The sequence below is a fragment of the Saimiri boliviensis genome, chromosome 11 (genome assembly GCF_048565385.1).
Source record: "Saimiri boliviensis isolate mSaiBol1 chromosome 11, mSaiBol1.pri, whole genome shotgun sequence".
NCBI classification, from domain to species: Eukaryota; Metazoa; Chordata; class Mammalia; order Primates; family Cebidae; genus Saimiri; species Saimiri boliviensis.
In genome coordinates this window covers 49,974,018-49,999,959 of record NC_133459.1, presented here as the reverse complement: position 1 = coordinate 49,999,959, position 25,942 = coordinate 49,974,018, and the positions used below count along the sequence as shown (strand labels likewise).

Below are 25,942 nucleotides of genomic sequence, written 5' to 3'. Positions count from 1 at the left end.
TGTGTGTCTGTGTGTGTGTGTGTGTGTGTGTGTGTGTGTATACATATGTGTGTATATATATATATATATACACACATATGTATACACACACACATATATGTATATTTTACTTCGGTCTCTTTTCTTCTGCAAACCAGCTCAATAATATTTTTTAAATGAACAAATAAATTAAGTGTACCCTTTCTCTCATGAACATTAATCCTTCTTCCATAATCATATGTTTTTCTTTCTGTCTTCTATTATGTTCTAAAGCTTTCTGGGCATTATATTTTGTCCTTTTAAGTGTTTTCTTCCCTCATATCGGCTATCGTTAACTATACACCATTAAGAGAAAGTAACTTTCTAAGTAATATTTCTCCCTAATACACCCACCCTCCATATCAAATGCGATGAGGATGGAAGGGACAGTCAAAACTTACGATTCAAGGCCGAGCGCGGTAGCTCAGACCTGTAATCCCAGCATTTTGGGAGGCCAAGGCAGGCGGATCACCTGAGGTCAAGAGTTCAAGATCAGCCTGGCCAACATGGTGAAACCCCGTTTCCAGTAAAAGTACAAAAATTAGCTGGGTGTAGAGGGCACACCTGTGATCCCAGCTACTCGGGAGGCTGAGGTAGGAGAATCGCTTGAATCTGGGAGGGGCAGGTTGCAGTGAGCCGAGAACACGCCACTGCACTACAGCCTGGGTGACAGAGCGAAACACTGTCTCCAAAAAAAAAAGATTCATAGCAATATATCTACTTGTCCACGGCCACCAACTTATGTTAACAGTGAAGCCCTGAGCCCAGCCCTCCGCGGAATATAATTATAAGGGGAAACTGCAATGTCCCTTCTCTCTCTGCGCTGAAAAGAGACTCTAGTGTAGGAAATCCTCGGTTCTCAAAAGTTAAGGCGTCGTTTGAGCTCGCCTCCTGCTGAATAGAGGCGTGCGTCCCTTGAATGAGACACACAACCTGAACAGACCGGAGGAATTTCGGACCCCCTGGTGTTGCCCAAGGGCCGGTCACCTTTGGACCTGTCCCGGCTCCTCTGGCCACTCCTCCGAGGAAGCAGAGCTCTTCAATCCCTGGAGGGAAGCTAAGGGGTGCGGCCGACTACAGGGCCTTGGTGGGACAGTATAAAGTCCATGACAACATATGAAGACGGCATGAACCACACGACTGGACCTTTTAAACCATGGCTACGACCACCCTTACCCACTCACAACCGTGCCGGACCCCACCACCGCTTAAAGAAGACCCTGAAAAAGAAACTTGGCTCACCCCCAACCCATAAATCAGACAGCTAGTTTCTACTTATTGGCTGCGCCCCTATCTCCCTCACCCTCATTGGCTATCTGAGACGTAAAACCCTCCCCCATAAGGGAACCCTCTCGTACGGCGGCACCCCCAGACTAGCAACCTCAACTCAGCCACCTAAAACCCCGGTCCCCCAGAAAACGCGGCCCCAAGGAGCCCGGAGCTGAGCCCTCCAAGGACTCACCGTGTAATAGGAGAGCAGTCCTGCATTGTAGTCCAGCACGAACCAACGGTACTGCCAGCCCTTCATCACATTAGTCCATTTGCTCAGCGGACCTTCCATGATGGACGCCATCTTAGGAGCCGCCAATGACAACAAACGGCCTGACGTCACTCGCCTATATGGCATTCAGCACGAGGTGGGCGGAGCCTCCCGGGGCGGAGCGGGTCCTGGGCGGTTCCTGGGCGGGGCCAGCGGGTGCTCCTCTGCGCAGACTAGCCGACCCACGCCCCCAGCGATCAAGTCAAACTTGCTTTCTTTGGGCGCCTATTGTGTGTTGGACTCCATGCCAGGGATGCGAGAATGCAAACGTGAATACTGCTGTTAAGATTATTTATAATCTGTCATGGTTTAGAGTAAAGAAAAAAATATTATTCATGAACATATTAATAAATATTTTACTAGCCGTGATGATACATTCTACTTTCAAAAGATTTCATATCTGATATTCATTTATGCATTCATTCCACAAATCCATTCATTTAATAAATAGTCGCTGTTTTGTGCTAGGTATTCTTCTAGGCATTGGGGATACAGCAGAGCCTTCATGACAGGTGAGGGAAATGGTAAAATAAATAGCAAATTATACCGTACATTAAAAATTCATAAATGCTATGGAGAAAAACATAAGCAAGGAAAGAGCGTTGGGCCTGCTATTTTAAATTCCCAAACGGAAAGCCTGAACAAGAAGGTAACTTTTAAGCAAAGAACTGAAGAAAGTGAAGGAGGGAGCCTGGTGGTAGAGCCTTCCAAGACGAAGGAATAGCAAATGCAAAGACCAGATGTTAGGAGTGAGCATGGCATCTTGAGGCATCAGCAAGGAGGTCAGTGTAGGTGGAGCAGTGAACCAGGGAGGAAGAGGTGAGAGACAAGGTCAGAGAAGTAGGGTTAGATCACTAACAGCCTACAAGGGCAATTTAAGTATTTATTGGCCAGTCGTGGTAGCTCGCATCTGTAATCTCAGCACTTTGGGTGGCCAAGGCAGGCAGATCACTTGAAGTCCGGAGTTCAAGACCAACCTGGCCAACATGGTGAAACCCCATCTCTACTAAAAATACAAAAATTATCCAGACGTGGTGGTGCATCCTGTAGTCCTAGCTGAGGCACAAAAATCGCTTGAACCCAGGAGGCAGAGGTTGCAGTGAGCTGAGATTGCACCACTGCACTCCAGCCTGGGCAACAGAGTCAAATTCCATCTCAAAATAATAATAATAATAATAATGAGTTATTGACCACCTGCAGTATCTATGCACTGTTGGAGGTCCTGGGAATACACCAGTGAATAAGCTCTCTCAGAGCTTAAATTCTGTGATGAAAGCAAACACTAAACAAGTAAACAAGAAAAGTATCCAATACTGATTAATACTGCAGATAATTTAATAAATTACTGTAATAGGAAGCCAATGGGTAGCTAATTTATAGTGGGTGGTCAGGGCAGGCCTCTTAGGAAGTGGCTTTGAACTTAGATATGGAGGATAAGAAAAACCCAGCCAAGAGAAAGAGCTGAAAAGGAAACTAAAAGGTAAGGCACTAGCTGGAAATGGAGGTGAGGTCAAGAGAAGGGTTTTCTTTGTCCTTTTTAAAAATTATTACTTAGATTGAAGACACTAGAGAATATTATTTTGCTGATTTTCAGGAGAGGGAAAAACTGGGGACATCCCAGAGAAAGGAGAGAATAGCAGCCATGAAGCCCTTCCTAAGATTGAGATCTCTTTTTGTGTTGGCAAAACACTGGAATGAAATACAGAAAAGAAAGAAAGGAAAAGACAGACCCTGAGCCCAAATGCAAGGGTTGACTTTTGATAGGAGCAGAGATGTTTCATCCAAAGTAAGAAGGAAGAGCAGAGAGTATGGGTTCAGATGCCAGTGGGTCAGTAGTTAGATGGTATAGAAATGAATGAGTTTCTGTTTTTTTTGTTTTTTGTTTTTTGTTTTGTTTGTTTGTTTTCTTTTTTTGAGAGAGAGTTTCACTCCTGTGGCCCAGGCTGGAGAGCAGTGACAGGATCTCGGCTTACTGCAACCTCCACCTCTTGGGTTCATGTGATTCTCCTGCCTCAGCCTCTCAAGTAGCTGGGAGTACAGGCGCTCACCACCATGCCCAGCTAACTTTTGTATTTTTAGTAGAGAAGGGGTTTCACCATGTTGGCCAGGCTGGTCTCGAACTCCTGACCTCAGATGATCCATCCGCCTTGGCCTCCCAAAGTGTTGGGATTACAGGTGTGAGCCACTGCACAAGGCCAAGTTTCTGTTTCTAGCAGAGGAGAGGCTCAAAGCTTAGTAGTTAAGAATGTGGATTCTGGTGCCATAGTACCAGGGTTTTAATAGCCAGATTCATCATTATATGGTCTTAGGCAAGTTTGTGAACTTCTCTATGCCTTGGTTTCCCCTTCTTTAAAATGTGGATGACAAGACTAGCTGTTTCCAAAGGTGGTTTTGAGGATTAAGTGAGCTCTTATGGGTAGAGAGCTTAGAACAGAGCCTGGTAGGTAGTAAGCACTCAATTAATATTAGCTCTTTATATTCTGCATTTATACTGGGAGCAGGGGAAACACATACATAAATATATGTATATATATATATATATATATATATATATGAACTAGATATATATAATTCTTATATATGTAAAAATATATATAAGAACTATATATAAGAAATAATATAAATAAATATATTTATTTATTTATGTATCCTAAGAACTATATTATATTCCCAAAGAAATGTGAGGTGGGCCAGGCTTGGTGGTTGACACATGTAATCCCAGTGTTTTTGGGAGGCTGAGGTGGGAGAATCACTTGAGGCCAGGAGTTTGGGACCAGCCTGGGCAACATAGCGGGACCCCATCTCTACAAAAAAATAAAATTTTAAGTTTAAAAAATTAGTTGGCTGTGGCGGCACACATCTGTAGTCCTACCTACTCAGGAAGCTGAGGCAGGAGGACTGCTTAGCTCAGGAGTTCAAGGCTGCAGTGAGCCAAGATCACGCCACTGCACTCCAGCCTGGGTTGGATGTCAGAGTGAGATCCTGTCTATGCAAGAAATTTTCAAAAGAAGTAAATAAGAATATATATCTACAAGAAATTTTCAAAAGAAGTAAATAATATATCTGAAAGGGATAGCAGCCAAAAATGAGTGTCCTATTTCTCCCTTCCTTTCTTTTCCTTGGGATAGCCTCTTTTCTATAGATTACAATTTAATAAAGATTTCTGAGAGTAGGGCAGATGTTTGGCTTCTTCAAGAAAGCCAGGCCAGACTCAGTGGCTCATGCCTGTAATCCCAGAAGTTTGGGAAGCCAAGATGGGAGGATCGCTTGAACCCAGGAGTTACAGACCAGCCTGGACAACAAAGTGAAACTCCTGGGCAACAGAGAACAGCCTGGAAACAAAGTGAGACCTTGTCTCTACCAAAAATTTAAAAATCAGTGAGGTCGTGGTGGTGCACACCTGTAGTCCTAGCTACTTGTAGGGCTGAGACAAGAGGATCAGTTGAACCCAGGAGGTCAAGGATACAGTGAGCAGAGATTGCACCACTGCATTCCAGCCTAGGCATGGCAACAGTTCAAGACCTGTCTCAAAAAAAAAAAAAAAAAAAAAAAAAAAAAAGAAGAAGAAGAAGAAAGAAAGAAAACAAAAGGAGAGGAGGGGAAATCGGAGGGAAGGGGAGGGGAGGAGGCCAAAGATTAAGAAATATAGTACCTATTCAGGAGCTAACCAGGACATGAAGCATGAGTGCAACTGAGTGTAGTACAAAGCCATTTCTCTTTCCTTTTGGATATATTTTTGTCTCATTAATTCCACCACTTATTATCTACCCTATGCCAGGGACTGTGCCAGGAATATTATATACCTTATCACATTTAACAATCACAATAACCCTGTGAGTATTTTAATCTTCACATTTTACAAATGAGGAAACTGAGATTCAAAGAAATGAACAAACTTACCCAAGTACTTAAGAGTTTTAATTAGCGAATTAGCAAGCATCTGAGTCCATATAAACACCGATCTGCCTTTTCATCATGCTACGTGGCCTCCTCAAAGCACACTATACACTTCCAATCAAAACTTGATGTTCCAGACTAATCAGCAGAAAGGCTCATGTTGCTGATGTCTTTTGGGATAAGCAAAGTGTGGGGATCTTGAAGCATCATGACTCAGATTAAGTTAAAAATTTTACATAGTGTTCATTAGCACCCTTACATTAGCTTCTTAACCAGGTCTTATCTTTGTAGCCCTGGAAACTAGCCCAGTTCTTGTAACACAGAAGGTGCTTAGTAATTATTGTTTGATCTGAGTGGTATGTTCCATTGAAATAATTATTGTTTGAATTGAATCTGCGTTCCGTTGAAACTGACCAAAAAGTTTCAAGGATTGTGCTAAACTCCATCTCTTACATTGTCTCCTTTATTCCCCTCAACAATCCTTCAAGATTTGTCCTGTTATACCCGTTTTACAGATAAGGACACTGTGACACAGAGTTATTTAGTGGCTTGCCCACGCTCACATAACTAGTAAACAGCAGAACCAGAATTAGAATCTAGATCTTTTCATGCCAGATCCATTTCACCCCAGCAGCAAGCTATATTTGCATTGTCTATGTGTAAATGTCTTCATTGCTTCTTGGTCTTTTGGCTAAGATTAAGTGTAGTAAATAAATATCTTGGACATGACACAGCCAGCATCATCAACTTCTAAATCAGTTTTAACTTTCATCAGGGTCACCAGGCATCAGCAGGCTCTACTTAGCTTCAAATGTCAAAACACAGGTCATCAGGGAGAGCCAGAAGCAAGTGCAATTTTTGACTCCTAAGACCATGTCCAATTCCGCAGCACCTTTTCTACATTCTGCATAAAGTGTCAAACTACATACTTTAGATAATTAGCTAAAATTACACATGGTGGAGACACATTGGCTATCGTTGCTACATTCCTCAGTGACTGGCATCTTGTGGACTGAGGTGGCAGCTGATGCATGGCAGAAAAAGGGGATTAGACTCAGAACTGAAAGGTTGAGTCAATGTTAACCATAAAACATCAAAAACTTGTCAAGGACAGGAATTGGGACAGATTCATCCTGCGATTCAGAATATCAATAAATATTAAACTAAAGACATGATTTTTGAAAGACCGTTAAAATTGAGGACAAAATGGAGAGGAGCAATATGGGATAAGAAGACACAGAGACTTTTAAAAAGCTAATCAAGCAACAGAGGGTTTCAGTTTGGACAATGACAGCATGGATGAAGAATGGGAAAGTTATTCTTCTTTATATTTATTGGGAAACATTTCGGAGATAAGATTTTAAAACTCACTAAGCAATGGAATTAAATGAAGAGGGAGTAAGGAGAATCAGAGATAATACCAAGGTTTCTAACTTTTGTAACTGAATAATTATTTAAGTAGCCAAGTTCTTTATTTATTTATTTGAGACAGAATCTCATTCTGTCGCCCAGGCTGGAGTGCAGTAGCACCATCTCGGCTCACTGCAACCTCCGTCTCCCAGGTTCAAGCAATTCTCCTGCCTCAGCCTCCCAAGTAGCTGGGACTACAGGCACCCACCACCACACCTGGCTAATTTTTGTATTTTTAGTAGAGACGAGGTTTCTCCATGTTGGCCAGGCTGGTCTCAAACTCCTGACCTCAGGTGATCCACCCCCGCCCAAACTTGGCCTCTCAAAGTGCTAGTATTACGTGAGCCACCATGCCCAGACTGTTTTATTTTTACAAAGGAAGTACAAAAATGGCTTGTGTTTCTCAATAGGAAGTTTCCTTCCTTTACTCAACTGTTTAGACCATGAATTTTCCCCCTTAGTTTCTAGTAAAAATAATTTTCAACTTTTTCACAGCCAAGAGTGTAGGTACAAATTACTTCATAATGTATTCTGTTGTTGGTTTGCTGCCTTCTCTTCCTAAACTTCACGGCAACTGCTTTTTGTTATTGCTGTTATTGTTGTCATGTTTCTTAATTGGCATTTGTTGGGTATCAAATAAAACATTTCTAGACTGCTGCTTTATTAAGGGAAAACACAGAAACCTACAAGAACTTGACTGTCCTTTGCTGGGTATAGAGAAAACAAGATCATGCTTACATTTGGGAGAAGCAAAATAAGATATAGCCTGTTTTGTTCACAGACAGCAAGTCCTGTTTTTTATTTTTATTTTTTTCACCCTTACCTCTAGCTACAGAGCAAGAAAGTGAACATCAAGTTTAGGAAAGGCTATGACTTTCAGAAAAAAGGGAGTTGTGGAATGGAGAGAAAATATTTTAGGAGAGTTAGGCTCCGTAAGTCTTCTAAGGAAATAAAAGATGAGAGGAATGAACTGATCTTTTGCCTTCTCCTTCCAATGTCCCCTTGGAGACCCACATCCCAGCTACCCTGGGCCTTAAACATTTTACAAATACCCTCCTTCACAGGTGGAAGTGACCCTTCATTCTCTACAGCTCCATCTGTACCCTGAACAAACATGTAACAGTGTCTGGGACAACCTATTGCATCTACTCATTGAATGTCTGGTTCTCCCATCTCTTCGGTTGTTTGAGGACTCAGTCAAATGTGTATCCACAAGCTTAGCACAGTGCCTCACATAGACAGCATGGAACAGAAAGCAGCAGGCAATCTGCTTAGCAGCAGCAGGCAATCTGAATAAAAGGGTCAGGGAAGGCCAGGGAAGCTGGATTGCCAGAAACCGTTTTTGCTTACACTTCGTACTTAGTTGGGTTGGCTGAGAGGAGCTCATAGAGATTAGGGAGCTAATTCTCCCAAGCCACTGTCCTGAATAAATGATAGTCAAGGAAAAAGTAGCTTCGCTAGCTAAAATCTCATTGAGGTCAGTGACTTAGTCACCACTATAGCTCCAATATAAGAATACTGCCTGGGGCATAGCAGCCCGTGTTGAATGTTTATGAAGATTATCTGAATTTAGCTTTTTGCCTTTCTCCTGTTATTCTCTCTTCCTAGAATATCTTTCCCTTCTTTCTTTGCCTAAGGAACTGATTATTCATGCCTCAATTTAAATATCAGTTCCTGGCCTGGCATCTTGGCTCATGCCTGTAATCCCAGCACTTTGGAAGGCCAAGACGGGCAGATCACCTGAGGTTAGGAGTTCAAAACCAGCCTAGCCAACATGGTAAAAACCCATCTCTACCAAAAACACAAAATTAGGCAGGCATGGTGGGTGCATGCCTGTAATCTCAGCTACTCAGGAGGCTGAGGCAGGACAATTGTTGAACCCAGGAGGCAGAGATTGCAGTGAGCCAAGATCATGCCACTGCACTCCAGCTGGGGCAAGAGAGCAAGACTCTGTCTCAAAAACAACAATAACAACAAATATCAGTTCCTTTTTGAGAGTTTCTGTGGACACTCACACCTGTGCCCACATCCAAACAAAGCTAATCTTACCTTTACTATGTTCTACAGCAAATTACATATTCAAATTAATGTAGCAATTTTCTCACAGCATCCTTTTTGAGTTCATCCACAGTGCATTGTGACAAGAATATTCTACATTGTAAGACATGTGTGTGGCTAGGCATGGTGGCTCACGCCTGTAATCCCAGCACTTTGGGAAGCCAAGGCAGGAGGATCATGAGGTCAGGAGTTCGAGACCAGCCTGGCCAACACAGTGAAACACTGCCACTACTAAAAATACCAAAAACTACCTGGGTGTGCTGGCATGTGTGCCTGTAATCCTAGCTACTAGGGAGGCTCAGGCAGGAGAATTGCTTGAACTCGGGAGGCAGAGGTTGCAGTGAGCTGAGATCTGCCATTACACTCCAGCCTGGGTGACAGGGTGAAACTTTGTCTCAAAAAAAAAAAAAAAAGATATGTGTGTTTTAGAAGGGCAACTCTATCTACTGTAACCAGGATGAATGTCATGCTGGAGTCACGGAGATCAAAGGCTCTGAGAGACAGAGTGGCCTGGATGAAATACACAGGGAAAGGAAAGGAAGAAAATGGAGAGAACAAATGCTAAAGAAGTTAGGAAAAGGGAAGAATCAGGTGGACTCTAGATTTCCAAGTTGGGAGCACAGGGAAAAAAGTGAGTTTAAGGAAACATTGAGAAATATAATGTAGAATATGTTGAATTTGAAGTATATAGCACACCCAGATTGAAATAGACATTCAGGGCCAGGTGTAGTGGCTGATGCCTGTAATCCCAGCACTTTGGGAGGCTGAAGACGGGGTGGATCACTTGAGGTCAGGAGTTCGAGACTAGCCTGGCCAACATGGTGAAATCTCGTCTCTACTAAAAATACAAAATTTAGCTGGATGTGGTGGTCCATGCTTGTAATCCCAGCTACTTGGAAGGCTGAGGTAGGAGAATTGCTTGAACCCAGGAGGCAGAGGTTGCAGTGAGCTGAGATTGTGCCACTGCACTTCAGCCTGGGTGACAAGAGTGAAACTCCATCTCAGAAAAGAAACGAAATAATAGACATTCAGCAAGCAAGTGGATATCCTAATTTGGAGCTCAAGAAATAAGCCACTGCTGTAATTACACATTAGAGTTTTAATCCATAGGCGGTAGTTGGCCAGGAGTGGTGGTTCATGCCTATAATTTCAGCACTTTGGGAGGTTGAGGCATGAGGCAGGAGGATCACTTGAAGCCAGGAGTTCGAGCCAGCCTGGGCAACATAGCCAGACCCTGTCTCTACTGAAACAAAAAACAAAAAACAAAAAACAAAAAACCAGGCATGATGGCACTTGCCTGTAGTTCTAGCTACTCAGGAAGCTGAGGTGGGAGGAGCTCTTGAGCCCAGGTGGTCAAGGCTGCAGTGAGCCCTGATGGTATCACTGCACTCCAGCCTGGGTGACAGAGTGACACCCTATCTCTAAGAGAGAGAGAGAGAGAGAGGGAGAGAGAGAGAGAGAGAGAGAGAGAGAGAGAGAGAGAGAGAAAGGTAGCTGAAGGCATGGGAAGCAGTTGAGATCAGGGAATGTGGATAGAGTGTATGGTTCAGGATGGAACCCTAGAGGACAGCAAAATGTAAAGAAGAGGAAAAAGAAGAGAAGCCAGGAAAAAGGGATTAAGAATGAACAATTAGAATGAGGAAAAATGAGAGTGGCTTGAGAAAGTCAAGGCCTAGGGGAAATCTTCAAGCTCAAATGCAGGAAATTAAGAGGCATTCTCTTCGGTGAACTCTGTTTCTATGTGAATTGGTCATTAACAGATAGGTAGGGGAAAGGGGAGGTCATAGATTTACATAGTGAAATTTAAGAAGATGATGAAGTGTGAAAGGAGAGACAGAGGGGCTCTGTCAAGTGAAAAAAAGGGATAGAAGTAGTAATAAGGGTCCAGCTGAGTTTAAACATACAAACTATTGGTAGCACTGGCTTATCTTGTTTTGAATGACTGAGGGATTATTCCCCCGCAGCAATTCTCCGCAACCTGTATCTAGGAACAAAGGAGGTACATCACTGGAATTGCCCAAGGTGAGAGAGATTTATAAGGTAGATGAAGCAAAAAAACTAGGAAGAAAGGAGTTGAGAGTAGCTGGTTAGCCTATATGTTAGAGTAGGTAGTTAGGCAGACATGAGCAGGGCAGGAAAGCCTCCCTATCCAGGAATGCCAAGTGACCATCAGATGATGGTCGGGCGATTGTTAAACTATCTCTAAAGTAATCATTGAGTTCCAGGTGCAGTGGCTCACGCCTGTAATCCCAGCACTTTGGAAGGCTGAGAAGTGTGGATCACTTGAGGTCAAGAGTTTGAAATCAGCCTGGCCAACATAGTAAAACCCTGTCTCTACTAAAAATAAATAAATAAATAAATAAATAAACAATTAGCTGGCATGGTGGCACATTCCTGTAATCCCAGCCACTGGGGAGGCTGAGATAAAAGAACAACTTGAACCCAGGAGTTGGAGATTACAATCAGCCAAGATCGTGCCACTGCACTCTCGCCTGGGTGCCAGAGCGAGACTCCATCTCGAAAAAAATAAATAAAATTAAATAATAATTGGTTGCAGCTGGTGCCAGAGAAAGGCAGTCTCTCAATGGACAGAGCTTCTGGAGAATATCTCAGGAGTTGGATAAGTGGGCTCAAGCAGGTGCACTAAGAGGCAAAATGGCGGAGTTTAACTAGTATACGACCTTCCTCTAGGAACACTAGACTGATAAGGGAAAAATGCCTGAAATGAGCATATGCATAACTTCAGTAAATACACCATGTATGAGGCCAGTGTGCATGTGGACAGCCTGCCCCAAGGAAAAATCAAGGGAAGAGAGACACTAACCCCAGAACTATGCCAATGTATAAAACCCCAAGTCAGGGGTCACATGGGGGACTTGGGTTTCTAAAGTCATCTGCTTGGCCTTCTTCCAAGTGTACTTTCTTTCGTTTCTCCTCTAAAACTTTTTAATAAACTTTCACTCCTGCTCTAAAACTTGACTCAGTCTCTCACTCTGCTTTATGCCCCTTAGCCAAATTCTTTTCTCCAAGGAGGCAAGAATTGAGCTTGCTGCAAACCTGTATGGATTCACTGCTGCTAACAGATGCACATAGCTCATGGATCTAGGATGATTGTGGCAGGAAAGGAGAACAGATGAGGAGAAGCCAAGAGATTGGATTGGATCTCCTGTGAGGTTAAAGAGAGCTTTAGTGGGAATAAGAAAGCTGGGAGGATGGAAAGTTGTGTGCGTATATACACACATAGTATGGTTCCAATTTTATTAAAAATATACGTATCTATCCAGAAGACTATATAGAAATGCTACAGAAAAACATCTGTAGACTGGACGTGGTAGCTCATGCCTGTAATCGTAGCACTCTGAGAAACTGAGCCAGGTGGATCACTTGAGGTCAGCAGTTTGAGACCAGCCTGACCAACATGGTGAAACCCCATCTCTACTAAAAATACAAAAATTAACTGGGTATGGTGGTGCACACCTCTAATCCCAGCTACTCAGGAGGCTAAGGCAGGAGAGTCTCTTGAATCTGGGAGGCGGAGGTTGCTAATGAGCAGAGATTGCACCACTGCACTCCAGCCTGGGTGACAGAGTATGACTCTGTCTCAAAAAGAGAAAAGAAAAACATCTGTAGTCAGTTTGTGGGATTATGGCTGGTTTTATTTTCTTTTTCATTATACTTTTGTGTTTTCCAAATTTTCTACAAGTAACACGTTGTACTTGTAATTACTTTAAAAGCCATTTTGGAGGCCAGACGCAGTGGCTCACGCCTGTAATCCCAGCACTTTGGAAGACTGAGGTGGGTGGATTATGAGGTCAGGATGTTCGAGACCAGCCTGGCCAACATGGCAAAACCCCATCTCTACTAAAAATACAAAAATTAGCAGGGCTTGGTGGTGGGCGCCTGTAATCCAAGCTACTCAGGAGGCTGAGGCAGGAGAATTGCTTGAACCCAGGAGGCAGAGGTTGCAGTGAGCTGAGGTCATGCCATTGCACTCCAGCTTTCGAGACAAGAGCAAGACTCCAAAAAAAAAAAAAAAAAAAAAAAAAAAGCAATTTTGTAAAGGATAAAAAATATATGAAAGAAAAGTACCACTAGGTAATTATATCAGCTCTGAATTTGCCAGGCATCTGCCATTTATAATCAGATGCCTGCCTCCTTAAGGAGCAAGCATTATAGTTCAAACAGGGACAACCTGTCACATTGCAACAGCCTTCTGTGCCAACCAGAAGTCTTGCAGAATTCCCATGCCCTCTTCTTCAGTCTATAGCCATCTAGGTCCCCATAACTTAAAGAGAAATCATCACAGCCATAAATTTCCAGTATATTCATTTGCTACATTTTCCCAAGGAAGTAACCTTCACTGAACAGCAATTCTATGCTGAATCGTGAACCAAGCGCTGAAGATACAGAAATCAGTCTCACATAGTTCCTGTCCTCAAGGATTTCAGAGTCTATGTTGCCACACATGGTGACACATGCCTAGGCAGGAGTAAATGTGTTCTGGGCAAAGAGGGGCAACTAAACCAGCCTGCGTTAGAAACACAGAGCCTTTCCTTTCCATGTCCACTGCTGCTAACTGGTCTCAAACCTGCACCATCTCACGCTTGGATTGCCACATAGCTTGTAGTTATCCACTCCACTATTGCTACCTTAAACCTAGTCTCCACACTATTTGTGAGAGCCAGTCATATTTCTAAGGAAAAGACAAAATTTAGTTACTTACTTCCAGACTACTTTTTGTGTCATTTGTCTCCCTACCTCCAAATATGATACTATTTCCCTAAATTCAGGTCATTATTGATCTGTGGGACATTTTTGCCATTTCTGTCTCCTCTGTGTTGAATGCCTTTACTCCTCTATGTTTGTCTGGAAAATACCTACTCATCTTTCAGGACTCTATTAGTGTCTGTCATCTCTGCTATGAAGATTTTATTTTTTATCTTTTTTTGTTGTTGTTTCTTTGGAATGAGGGTCTCACTATGTTGCCCAGGCTGGTCTCAAACTCCTGGGCTCAAGCTATTCTCCTGCCTCTGCCTCCCTAAGTGCTGGGATTGCAGGTGTGAGCCACTGCTCCCAGCCGATTTTCTTGATTTATCTCTCCAACTAGTTAGAAATCACAGTTCCCTTATTTAAATGGCTATTGTAGCACTTGTAATAATTTTCTGCCTTTATTGGTTTGCACATTTATCTTGATCATTAGATTATAAACTCTTTAAGGACAGGGGAATAATTTTATTCATCTCACTATCCCAAATACCTAACTCTATTGGCAAACATTTTCTATAAAATGCCAGACAGTAAAATATTTTAGGCTTTGAGGGCCAGATGTTCTTTATCAGAAACACCCAACTCTGCCATGGTAGTAGGGCAAAAACACAAGTGAATGGGCATGGTTGTATTCCAATAAAACTTTACTTACACAAACGTGAAGCTAGGCTGAGCGCAGTGGCTCATGCCTGTATCCCAGCACTTTGGAAGGCCAAGGCAGGTGGATCATCTGAGGTTAGGAGTTTGAGAACAGCCTGGCCAACATGGTGAAACCCCATCTCTACTAAAAATACAAAAATTAGCTGGGCCTCGTGATGGGCACCTGTAATCCCAGCTACTCGGGAGGCTGAGGCAGGAGAATCACTTGAACCCTGGAGGTGAAGGTTGCAGTGAGCTGAGATTGCACCATTGCACTCCAGCCTAGACAATAGAGTGACACTCCATCTTAAAAAAAGAAAGGAAAAGAAAAAACCATGAAGCTGATCATATTTGGCTTTCAAAACCAGTTTGCTAATCCTTTTAGACTGCAATCTCGTGGCTACTGGGTTCAAGCGATTCTCCTGCCTCAGTCTCCCAAGTAGCTGGGATTTCAGGTGCCCGCCACCATGCCTGGCTAATTTTTGTATTTTTAGTAGAGACAGAGTTTCACCACTGTGGCCAGTCTAGTCTTGAACTCCTGACCTCAGGTGATCCACCCACCTTGGCCTCCCAAAGTGCTGGGATTACAGGAGTGAGCCACCTCGCCCAGCCCTAATGAATTTTTTTTTAATATCAGATGAAGTGGTAGAGGCAGGATTTGCATCCCATTACATTCTGTAGCAGATGCTATTGGTTTTCTATCCATATTTTCCTGACATTTACTTCCAGACACTGAAGGCTATTAAAGGGAGCACATGCAGCTCATTGCCTGAGGGTTTTGGTTTTCTTTCTTTCTTTCTGACCAGGGAACATGCTTGTCCTGTGCACAGAGCAAGCTGGGAGTTTCGGAGACTTCATGTTATCAGAACCAATGATGTATAGGGAGTTGAATAATACCCCTGTTTTCTCACCCCTCCATTGGGATACTGTGAATGTACCCTGCACTGTCTCCCAGAGTTCCACAGCATAACTGAGGTCCAGTTGTCCACTATGGTAACTAGCTTAATAATGTATACATTACTATCTTCACTTCCTCTCTTACTACCCAACTCCTACTCAGGTTTACTGATGTCATGTGTTAAATAATTTGCTTGTACTCCAACCCAAACCAAGACACATAATTTTTCTAAGCACCTCAGGGCTTAGCCAGAAGACCCCTGCTGAAATGTTTTTGTTGCCTATAAAGAGAAATATATTAACTACTAGTATCTCCTAAAATATTGGCACAGAATAATACAACTACAATAAAAAAGAAGAGGAGTCTTAGAGACTAGAACATAGAATAGGCTCTGCTATGACCCAGCTGTGTGACTTAAGGCAAATCACTTGACTTCTTTAAGATTTTTTTTATCCTCCTTCTAGGAAAGAGGGACAATATCATGCACTTCACTGCGTTTTGTGAGGATGAAATAACATAAGGCATTTAAAATGCCCCATCCAGTTCCCTAAATAGAGCTGTAAGATCATTTTCTCTCCAAATCTAAAAATCTTGTCCTCAGTTCTCATTCTCTTTGGCCTCGGTTAATTTACTTTATCTGTATACAGTACAGTTATTCCTGATACTGCTTGGTGCGTTTTTGTTTCACCAGTACATGACTTGTTTTCTTATGTATATTGCTAGTTAACAAAAGCAGGAACTGTTATGCTTATTCATACTTAAGTGAAATCATATATTTGAAAATGGTTCGCAAACTGCAAAGTGCTTTTTCTTTTTGTTTTTGTTTTGAGACAGGGTCTCACTCTGTCACCCAGGTTGGAATGCAGTGATGTGCGATTCTCCTGCGTCAGTCTCCCAAGTAGCTAGGACTACAGGCACACACCGTCATGCCCAGCTAATTTTTGTATTTTTTGCAGAGAAATGGTTTCACCATGTTTCTCAGGCTGACACTGAACTCCTGAGCTCAAGTGATCCTCCTGCCTTGGCCTCCTTAAATGCTGGGATTGCAGGTGTGAGCCACTGCCCCAGGCCCAGTGTTTTGTTATTATTTACCTTATTCCATTAACATATTTTGAGTGCCCACTGCATGCTAGTCCTTGTGCCAGGCATTAAAGATACAGAAAGAAGATTTGTTCTCTGATTCAAGAGTTTAGTTGGCTGAGTATAGTGGCTCATGTCTGTAATCCCTGTAATCCCACCACTTTGGGAGGCAGAGGTGGAAGAATCCTTTGAACCCAGGAGTTTGAGACCAGCTAGGGCAATACAGTGAAACCCCTGTCTCTATTAAAAAAAAAATTGTTTTAATTAGCTGGGTGTGGTGACTTGTGCCTGTAGTCTCAGATACTCAGGAGGCTGAGGTGGGAGGATCCCTTCAGCCCAGGAGGTCAAGGCTCCAGTGAGCTGTGATCATATCACAGCACTCCAGCCTGGGCAACAGAGCAAGACACCGTCTCAAAAAAAAATAATTAAAAAAAAAGAGTTTTGTGAATGAAACAGATTATAAAACTATATGAATAAATTACCATACAGTGAGACATGCATTAGGGTAGAGACATATTATGGAAGAATTTTAAGAGCCTCAAGAATGAAACAACTGACTTGCCTGAGGGAGACAGCCAGGCAGACCTGGATTCCAATTCCATCTATGCTCTTTATTAGCAGAGAGATTTTGGCCAAGATACTTAACCATTTAGACTAGGTACTAAGGATAAGAATATCTTCTGCATAATATTGCCCTGAGGATTAAATAAGATTATAAATGTAAAGGACCCAGCATTGTGCTTGTACACAATTGGTGTCCAATATATGTGCATTTCTTTGCTTTCCTTCCTCCTAGGGAAGGTAGTAAGAGCTTCCAAAAGAAAAAGTATTTGAGCTGAGCTTACTGACATGAAACCTTTGCCTTCTTACTCAGGGAGAAGAAACTAATGCTTGTAGAGTAGCTACTAGAAATAGGCACTCTCTCTGGGGCTTCCCAGAATGAAGAGGGAAAGAACATTCCATCAAAGAGCACAGTATAGGAAAAGGCAAAAAGGCTTGATACTATTTATTGTGCATCTCCCAGATGTGATGGAACAAGTGAGTCCATGAAGGAGATGAGGCTGAAGAGGGAGACCAGACAGAATTGGATAACTTAAAAAGTTTTTTTCCTCCCAATAGCTAGTGTTTGGAGTTTAAATGTCCAGCTAGCCCTGCAGAACCACAGACAAACTGTCTTTAGACAGCAGTTCTCACTGATCTGCAGGGTTTCAACCCTTAAGTGGAAGTGTATCAATTACAAAGATCTAACCTCCTATCTAATTCCCAGGACTGCACAGTAATTTCCCAAACATGGCCTTAGTGCATAATTTATGCACTCACTTTGTAGCTTTGTAATTAAATCTGCAGAGGATTTGGAGCTACATGGCCATGCCAGTACAACTCCCTGCATATGTACATATACCAGGCTGGAATGTAAAATTGATGGTTTTGAACACATCCTTTTCCTACCTACACTGCTAATGAGAGCATTATGGCTGCAGTTAAGTGGAATGGATGCACTGAATGAATAAAAAATTAAAAAGCATGTGAAGCGACTGATCCACACAATCCTTCCTGATCTGAATTCCTGTGACATTCAGGGTATGTACCATGTAAGACAGCTTTCTGATATCTATTATGTATGTCCTGAACTGTTCCCCTGGGAGGTCTGGTGAACTAAATCTGATATTTATCAAGTGTTTACTGTACCCTGACTCTGTGTTAGTAATTTCACATTCATCTTACTGAGTGCTTATTCTGTGCCAAGTGCTCTAGGTACACTGTGGAAAACAAATTGAGCTTGGTTTCTGACCTTATGCAGCTTCTAAGTACCTCACATAATCCTTATAATAACCTTCAAGACCAAAACTTTACAGAGAGGGAAATGAGAACTAGATGAGGTCAATAATTGGCCCCAAAGTCGACTTACCCATTAGGTACAGCAGGTAGAGTGCTTAGGGCCCATAATACAGGAGCCTAAGAAAATGTTGTAATTTTAATTTCTTTTAAAACCAGAAGAAAAAAGTGAATATATAATAATAAGTCCAGCCTGTTTTATGTTTGTCTTTATGTCAATGCAGTCACAAATAGATATTTAAATACTTTTTTATGGAAGAAGGGGTCCGTGAAGGCAAAAGTGCCTAGAACCCAACAAAATCGTAATATGACCTCAATTAGCTCAGGGTCATGTAGTTGGAAAGGGACAGAACACGGTGAGGCAGACACTATAAGCCTGACCTCCCTTTCAATTAGACATATCTAGAGGATAAATATTGTGCTTTTATTTCTCTCCTAGTGTTTGGTTCATAGGGGTAGCTCCATAGTTATTGAATTAAATCACATTGAGTTAACCCAAAGTGCTTTATACAGCCATGGTTTGAATGTATGTGTCCCTCCAAAATTCATATGTTGGAACTTAAACCCCAAGGTTTAGAGATGAAGTGGGGCCTTTGGGAGGTGATTAAGCCATAAGGACCCTGCTCTAATAGGTGGGATTCATGCCCTTATAAAAGAAGCTTCAGAGAGCAGCCTGGTCCTTCCATCTATTCTGCCATGTGAAGACACAATGTTCGTCCCTTTTTGCCTCCTTCTTTCAGGTGAGGACACAGCAAGAGGCACCACCCTGGAAGCAGAGAGCAGCTTTCAGAGAGCAGTTGATACCTTGATCTTGGCCTTCCCAGCCTCCAGAACTGTGAGAAATAAATTTCTGTTCTCTTTTTTTTTTTTTTTTTTTTTTTTGAGACAGAGTCTTGCTCTGTCACCCAGGCTAGAGTGCAGTGGCACAATCTCGGCTCACTGCAAACTCCGCCTCCAGGGGTTCAAGTGATTCTTCTGCCTCAGCCTCCTGAGTAGCTGAGACCTCAGGCACACACCACCATGCCCAGTTGATTTTTGTATTTTTGGTAATGATGGGGTTTCACTATATTGGCCAGTCTGGTCTCAAACTCCTGACCTCATGATCTACCCACCTCGGCCTCCCAAAGTCCTGGGATTACAAGTGTGAGCCACCATGCCCGCCCAAATTTCTGTTCTTTATAAATTTCCCAGTCTTGGCTGGGCACGGTGGCTCATGCCTGTAATCTCAGAAATTTGGGAATCTGAGGTGGATGGATCATTAGGTCAGCAATTCAAGATGAGCCTGGCCAAGATGGTGAAACCCCATTTCTACTAAAAATACAAAAATCAGCCAGGCATGGTGGCAAGCGTCTGTAATCTCAGCCACTCGGGAGGCTGAGGCAGGGAATTACTTAAACCTGGGAGGCAGAGTTTGCAGTGAGCTGAGATTGCACCACTGCACTCCAGCCTGGGTGACAGAGTGAGACTCTGTCTCAGAAAATAAATAAATAAATAAATAATTTCCCAGTCTTAGGTACTTTGTTATAGCACAAATGGACTAAGACAAGTGAATAATTAATAATATATTCCTACAGATTGAAGAAAACCCTGTGGATGCTGTGAATATCATGTGGATTTTTTTAATCTGGAAAATAGACCTGAAAATAAAGCCTGCACATTTTATCAGCTTGTATAATTTTTGGGTCAAAAGATTAAAACAGACATTGTTGCTTACAAATAAAGATGCTTGTTGCTATATATTAGACTTTTGACAAATCTCTGATCTAAGCATGATATTCTAAAAATTAATATAAATATGTATATAATAATTTATTTAAAATTTGTCTATTCATTTAACATTCACTGTGCTAGGAACTTAGAATATAAAAACAAAGAAGCCACTGTGCTCACTGCCCTTGAGGAGCACATGTTAAACTCAATCTATCCTTTCACAGAAAATGAACAGACTCTATGGGAATGTAACCAAAGTAGTATACATGATTCCAACGTATCTGAATTGAAACAATACAATTTCTCACAAAGGCTAACACATTATAAATATAACAGTGGTTGTTATAACAGAAGTAGTCAGTGTTTTGTTTTTTGTTTTAGAGATGAGGTCTCAGTCTGTCACTAAGGCTGGAGTGCAGTGGCATAATCATAGCTCACTGCAGCCTCGACCTCCTGGGCTGAAGTGATCCTCCAGCCTCATCCTCCTGAGTAGCTAGGATTATAGTCATGCAGCACCATGCGGAGCTAAGTTGTTAGTGTTAAAAGACCATTCCTAACGTTCTAATGTTCATTATGTCACACTCCTTTTTTTTCTTCTCCTTTTTTTTTTTTTTTTTTTGAGACAGAGTCTCACTCTGTTGGCTGAAGTTCAGTGGTGTGATCTCGGCTCACTGCAACCTTTGCCTCCCGGGTTCAAGTGATTCTCCTGCCTCAGCCTCCTGAGGAGCTGGGATTACAGGTGTACCCCAACACGCCTGGCTAATTTTTGTATTCTTAGTAGAGACTGGGTTTCACAATGTTGGCCAGGCTGATCTCGACCCCTGACCTCAGATGATCCACCGGCCTCAGGCTCCCAAAGCGCTAGGATTACAGGTGTGAGCCACCGTGCCCAGCCCATGTCATGCTCCTTTTAAAACTGCACCCAACTAGTGCCTAAAGCAGCCATTCCCAACTAGCGGTCGATTTGGCACATGCATGCGCACACACACACACACACACACACCCTAGGAGAGATTTGGTAATGTCTGGAGACATTTTAAGTTGTCACAACTGTCAGGGGTAGGGGACTGCTACTTGTATCTAATGAGTCAAAGCCAAAGACATTGCTAAGCATCCTACAATACAGTGGACAGCCCTCTACCCTCACCCCACCCCCCACCACACACAGAATTATCTGGCCCCAAATGTGGGCCAGATTTCAATAGTGCTGAGACTGAAGAACTCTGGCCCAGAGGAACTAAATCCAAACTCCAGCTGGCATTCAAGGCCTGGACCAATTCGACCCTGTTCCCCCTTTTCTCTTAATCTCCCTCTGCCTTGTTCTTTGGATCCTCCATCTTTCCAGGACTAAGCAGGAACCTTATGTCCCAGCTATCAGAGTGTCACAAAATGTCAAAGTGATTAAGCACCTGGGCTCTGAAGTCAGGCAGACCTGGCTGTGTATCCAGGCTTTACTACTTGCCAGTTGCCTATCCTCCTTCTTAGAGACTCAGTTCCTTCTTCTGCAAAATGAGGAAAACAATAGTTATTGCTATTGAGAGAACTGTATAAAATGATACAAGTAAAGTCATTTCACAACATCTGGTACATCTCTCTGCCCTTGTGCTCTTGCTGTTCTTGCCTTTATTAGGGTACCAAAACCAGGCTTCCTTGGTCTTAAGTTAGTTACCTAACTTAGTTAGATCCAGGTCACTAACTGGCCTGAGAATTCCTGGAGAGCAAGGATTGGGTATTATCTGTTTTTGTTTCCCCAGCACTTGGCATAGCACCTCGAACATAGTAGGTGATTAGTAAATATTGGTTGAATTGCAATTTTGGCACTCTCATTAAGGGAAGACCACCCTGCCAATGGGCAAACAACCTAGAATTCTAAAGGAGGCTTTTATTTTTAGAGCCAGTCATTGTTTTCCTTGCTGCTTCCATTTTCTGTGCCCAACTCTCAGGGCTGGGGTTTTCTTTTTTTTTTTTTTTTTTTTTTTTGAGACAGCGTTTCACTCTTGTTACCCAGGCTGGAGTGCAATGGCGCGATCTCAGCTCACCGCAACCTCCGCCTCCTGGGTTCAGGCAATTCTCCTGCCTCAGCCTCCTGAGTAGCTGGGATTACAGGCACGCACCACCATGCCCAGCTAATTTTTTGTATTTTTAATAGAGACGGGGTTTCACCACGTTGACCAGGATGGTCTCGATCTCTTGACCTCGTGATCCACCCACCTCGGCCTCCCAAAGTGCTGGGATTACAGGCGTGAGCCACCGCTCCCGGTCCAGGGCTGGGGTTTTCTTCTCCAGTGCTGGGTACTTGACATGGTTCTTGGCCAATTGCTTCTCTCTCTTAAAGATCTCATCTAGTTATGTAGCTTAAAACACCACTTATATACCTCCAAATTTATATTTGTAGTCAAGACCTCTTCTGTGGGATTATGTATGTGTGTATATATATTATATTCCATAGGAAATTCCATAGGAATAGAATATAGATAATATATTATACATAATATATATTATATATATAGCTATAATATATATAAGATATATAATATATATTTCACAGGACTCTGATTGATACAGATTGTATATTTTAACTGTGTACTAGACATCTGATTGATTATACATTGACATCCCAACTTAGCACACAGCAGCCAAAGTGAGCTCTTAAAAATACAAATCTGATGATGTCACTCCCTTAAAAGGCTTCCCACCACACCAGTTATAAATCCTTCCCATGGCTTACACCATGAGAAGTCCTGACTCAGTCCTTTCTCCAGCCTCACCTCCTGACATCGTTCTTCTTCCTCACTGTGCTTGAGTCACACTGGCTTTCTTTCTGATGCTCAAATGAGACAAACTCATCTTCCTTCTCAGAGCCTTTGCACTTACTGCCTCTGCTTGGAACACTTGTCCCAGATGAATACATGGCAACCAAAGTGTCACCTCAAGGAGGACTTCCCTGACCCCCTTTCCTCTCTCAGCCTGAAAGCTTTCTCCATCTCTCTCTAACTCTCTAACATCGCCTTGTCTTTTTCAGTATGCATGTTATTCTCTAATATTTATTGCTTCTTCTATGACACTGTCTCCCCCACTGGAAAGGGAGCTCCAGGGGAGCAGAAGACTTGTCAGCCTTGTTCTCCACTGTATCTTCTGTACCTATCCCAGTGCCTGGCAGATAGGAGAAGCTTGATAAACAGTTGCTGGATTCTTCTTTTTGTTTTTATTTTTTTGAGACAGAGCTTCACTCTTGTTGTCCAGGCTGGAGTGTAGTGGTGCAATCTTGGCTCGCTGCAACCTCCACCTCCTGAGTTCAAGCAATTCTCCTGCCTCAGCCTCCCAAGTAACTAGGATTACAGGCATGAGCCACCATGCCAGGCTAATTTTGTATTTTTAGTAGAGACGGGGTTTCACCATGTTGGTCAGGTTGGTGTCGAACTCCTCAGGTGATCCACCAGCCTCAGCTTCCCAAAGTGCTGGGATAATAGGTGGGAGCCACCATGCTTGGCCTTTTTTTTTTTTTTTTTTTTTTTTTGAGACAGGGTCTCACTCTGTTGCCCAGACTGGAGTGCAGTGGTGGGATCTCACTGCACCTTTCACCTCCCAGGCTCAAGAGATTCTCCTGCCTCCGCCTCCCTAGTAGCTGGGATTATAGGCACCTGCCACCACGCCTGGCTAGTTTTTGTATTTTTTATTAGAGACAGGGTTTCACCATGTTGGTCAGACAGATGTCAACTCCTGACCTCAGGTGATCCACCCGCCTCGGCCTCCCGAAGTGTTGTGATTCACTAGTGTGAGGATTAAATGATATCATGCCTGTTAAGAGCCTGCTGCGGTGCTCAGCATATAGTGCAATAATCAACAAATGTTGGTGCTTTTTTCCCTCTTTGAACCTCATTTTCCTCGCAATAGGGGAAATAACATTGATTGTGCAGTATTGAGTTATTATAGAAATGATAAGAATTTACAGGTCTTTCCCTCCTCTGGCCCTTGCACATAGTATTCTCTTTGCTCCTCCTCCCTCTCCCATTTCTTCCTCCCTGGCCAACCTGTTGTCACTTTCTTCAGGAAGCCTTCCCTGATACTCCATGCTGGATCAGAGCCTCTTCTGGACCCCTCGGGCCCTGCATTTCTGTTAAAATAAACAGATATCATCGTTGTTTCTTCATAGGCCCAGTGGATGGATGGATGAATAGAAGGATAGAAGGATAGAGGGAAGGAAGGATGGAGGGACAGAGAGATGATGAAAGGAATCATGTGAGCACGACTTCAACCAGCTACACCAAAGTTGAGCAGGTTCAAGGGACTCCAGAGGCAGCCTCAGCTGCCCCTGCCACTCCCCAGCTCCCTCGAGACCCTCCCCTACCGCTCCCTCAACATCTGATTGGCCCTGATTAGCTCCTTCGTCCTCCAGCGCTCTCAGGGAATGATGCGGTGCTCCCGGGTTGGCTGTGGTCCTCATTATTCTCACTACCCCTAGGCCTCGAATGGAAGGCAGCCAGGTGCGGGGATGCAAGTGATCTCAGCCCCCGCCCCAGGGTCAAAGTAGAGGTGGCGGCAGTGGGGTGGAGCTCCTGGCCAGGGTAGCAGAGGCTGGAACTCGAGGCTCGGTGGGATGAAGGGTCTGCAGCTGCTGCCACTGCTGCTGGTGACCTGCACCCTGAGGTAGTGCGCCCAGTGCTGGGTCTACCTGCTCGAGGAGTTCGAAGACTGGGGTAAGCGTTTCGGTGCCGGTCAACGACTACAGACCAGACTCTAGGAGCTCGCCTGTCACCTGTCCCAGCGGTCAGGCCGACTTTCCCGGTTTGGAGCCCGTTTAGAGCCACAGCTGAAATCCTCACTTGCTACTTCCTAGCTGTGTGACACTGGGCAGGTAGTTTACTGAGTCTGCATTTCAATGTCTTTCTCTATTAAATCAGAACAATACGGATCTTGCAAAATCGTTGAGAGCATTAAATTAGGTAAGGTGAGTAAAGCATTGTCCCTAGTATATAGTTGGCACGCAGTAAACGTTTGTTCCTTCCCCTTCATCTTGTAAACACAAATAGGTGAACTCTGAAGGATAAGGGGATCATTAAATTAATTGTGATCATGACATTTTTCTGTTTTTTTTTTTTTTTTTTTTTTTTTTTTTTTTTTTTGTAGTTGAGAGCAAGTCTCACTCTGTCTCCCAGGCTGCACTATCTCAGTTCACTCCAACCTCTGCCTCCTGGGTACAAGTGATTCTCCTGCCTCAGCCTCCCGAGTAGCTGGTGCCCACCACCATGCCTGGCTAATTTTTTTGTATTTTTAGTAGAGATGGGTTTTCATCCTGTTGGCCAGGTTTGTCTCGAACTCCCGACCTTGGTAATCCACCCACCTCGGCCTCCCAAAGTGCTGGGGTTACAGGTGTGAGCCACCGTGCCTGGCCAAATTTTCTGTTTCATAAAATATCAGAGCTCAGAGGCTCTTGGAGGTCACCTTGTCCAGTCTCCTCCCTGGAATGCCTCATGAACATCAGTGAATTATGGAAAGGCTTACTTACCTAAGGACAAATGTTCAGTGGTACTATTTCAGCCCATAAACCATGCGCTCTCCCTCTCTCTCTCTCTCTCTCTCTCTCTCTCTCTCTCGGTGTGTGTGTGTGTGTGCATGTGTGTGTGTGTGTGTATGTGTATGTGTGTATATGTGTGAAATCTGATTAATTCTTTGAGGGTGTAGTAGATAGGGCACTTGCCAAGGAATCAGGATGTTTTGGATTTGAGTCCACATTCCGCTATGAACACCTGGATAAGCCCTTGCCCATTTCTGATACTCAATTTCCCAATCACACTTACCTAAAGACAAATGTTCAATGGTACAATACTTGTGATACAAGTAATACTGTATTAAAGGTAGCAAGGTATAGAGGTGCTGCAGAAGAAGGCGGGAATAAGCCCAGGCAAGGAAAGCTTCAGGGAGAAGGTGAAACCTAAGCAGTGTTTTGAAGGATACATCAGTTTATCAGATGGGCAGAGGAGGGAGAAGTGTATTCCAGGTAAGAAGAACAGCATTACCAATAATACAGCCAGCAATGGGATCTTCAGGGAACTGGACATTGTGGAGGGGAGGGGAGTTAGGGTGAGGCT

The 25,942-nt window shown here is 43.2% G+C and overlaps 1 protein-coding gene and 1 long non-coding RNA gene across 7 annotated transcripts in view; one reads left to right on the top strand and one right to left on the bottom strand.

The window, feature by feature from the left end:
- The window catches only part of OSBPL9 (oxysterol binding protein like 9), a 182,938-nt gene extending 181,278 nt beyond the window's left edge, over positions 1 to 1,660 (bottom strand). For all 6 annotated transcript variants that reach the window (XM_039474568.2, XM_010349188.2, XM_003921563.3 and 3 more), the window contains exon 1: positions 1,481 to 1,660. In XM_039474568.2, the coding sequence (XP_039330502.1) occupies positions 1,481 to 1,645 (165 nt within the window). In that variant the 5' untranslated portion in view covers positions 1,646 to 1,660. The remainder of the gene's footprint in view (positions 1 to 1,480) is intronic.
- Positions 1,550 to 19,740, top strand: LOC141580254 (uncharacterized). The gene is made up of 3 exons (XR_012512410.1): positions 1,550 to 1,655; positions 18,884 to 18,978; positions 19,718 to 19,740. It is a non-coding gene; the product is annotated as an uncharacterized LOC141580254 (long non-coding RNA).
- The last annotated feature ends 6,202 nt before the right edge of the window (positions 19,741 to 25,942 follow it).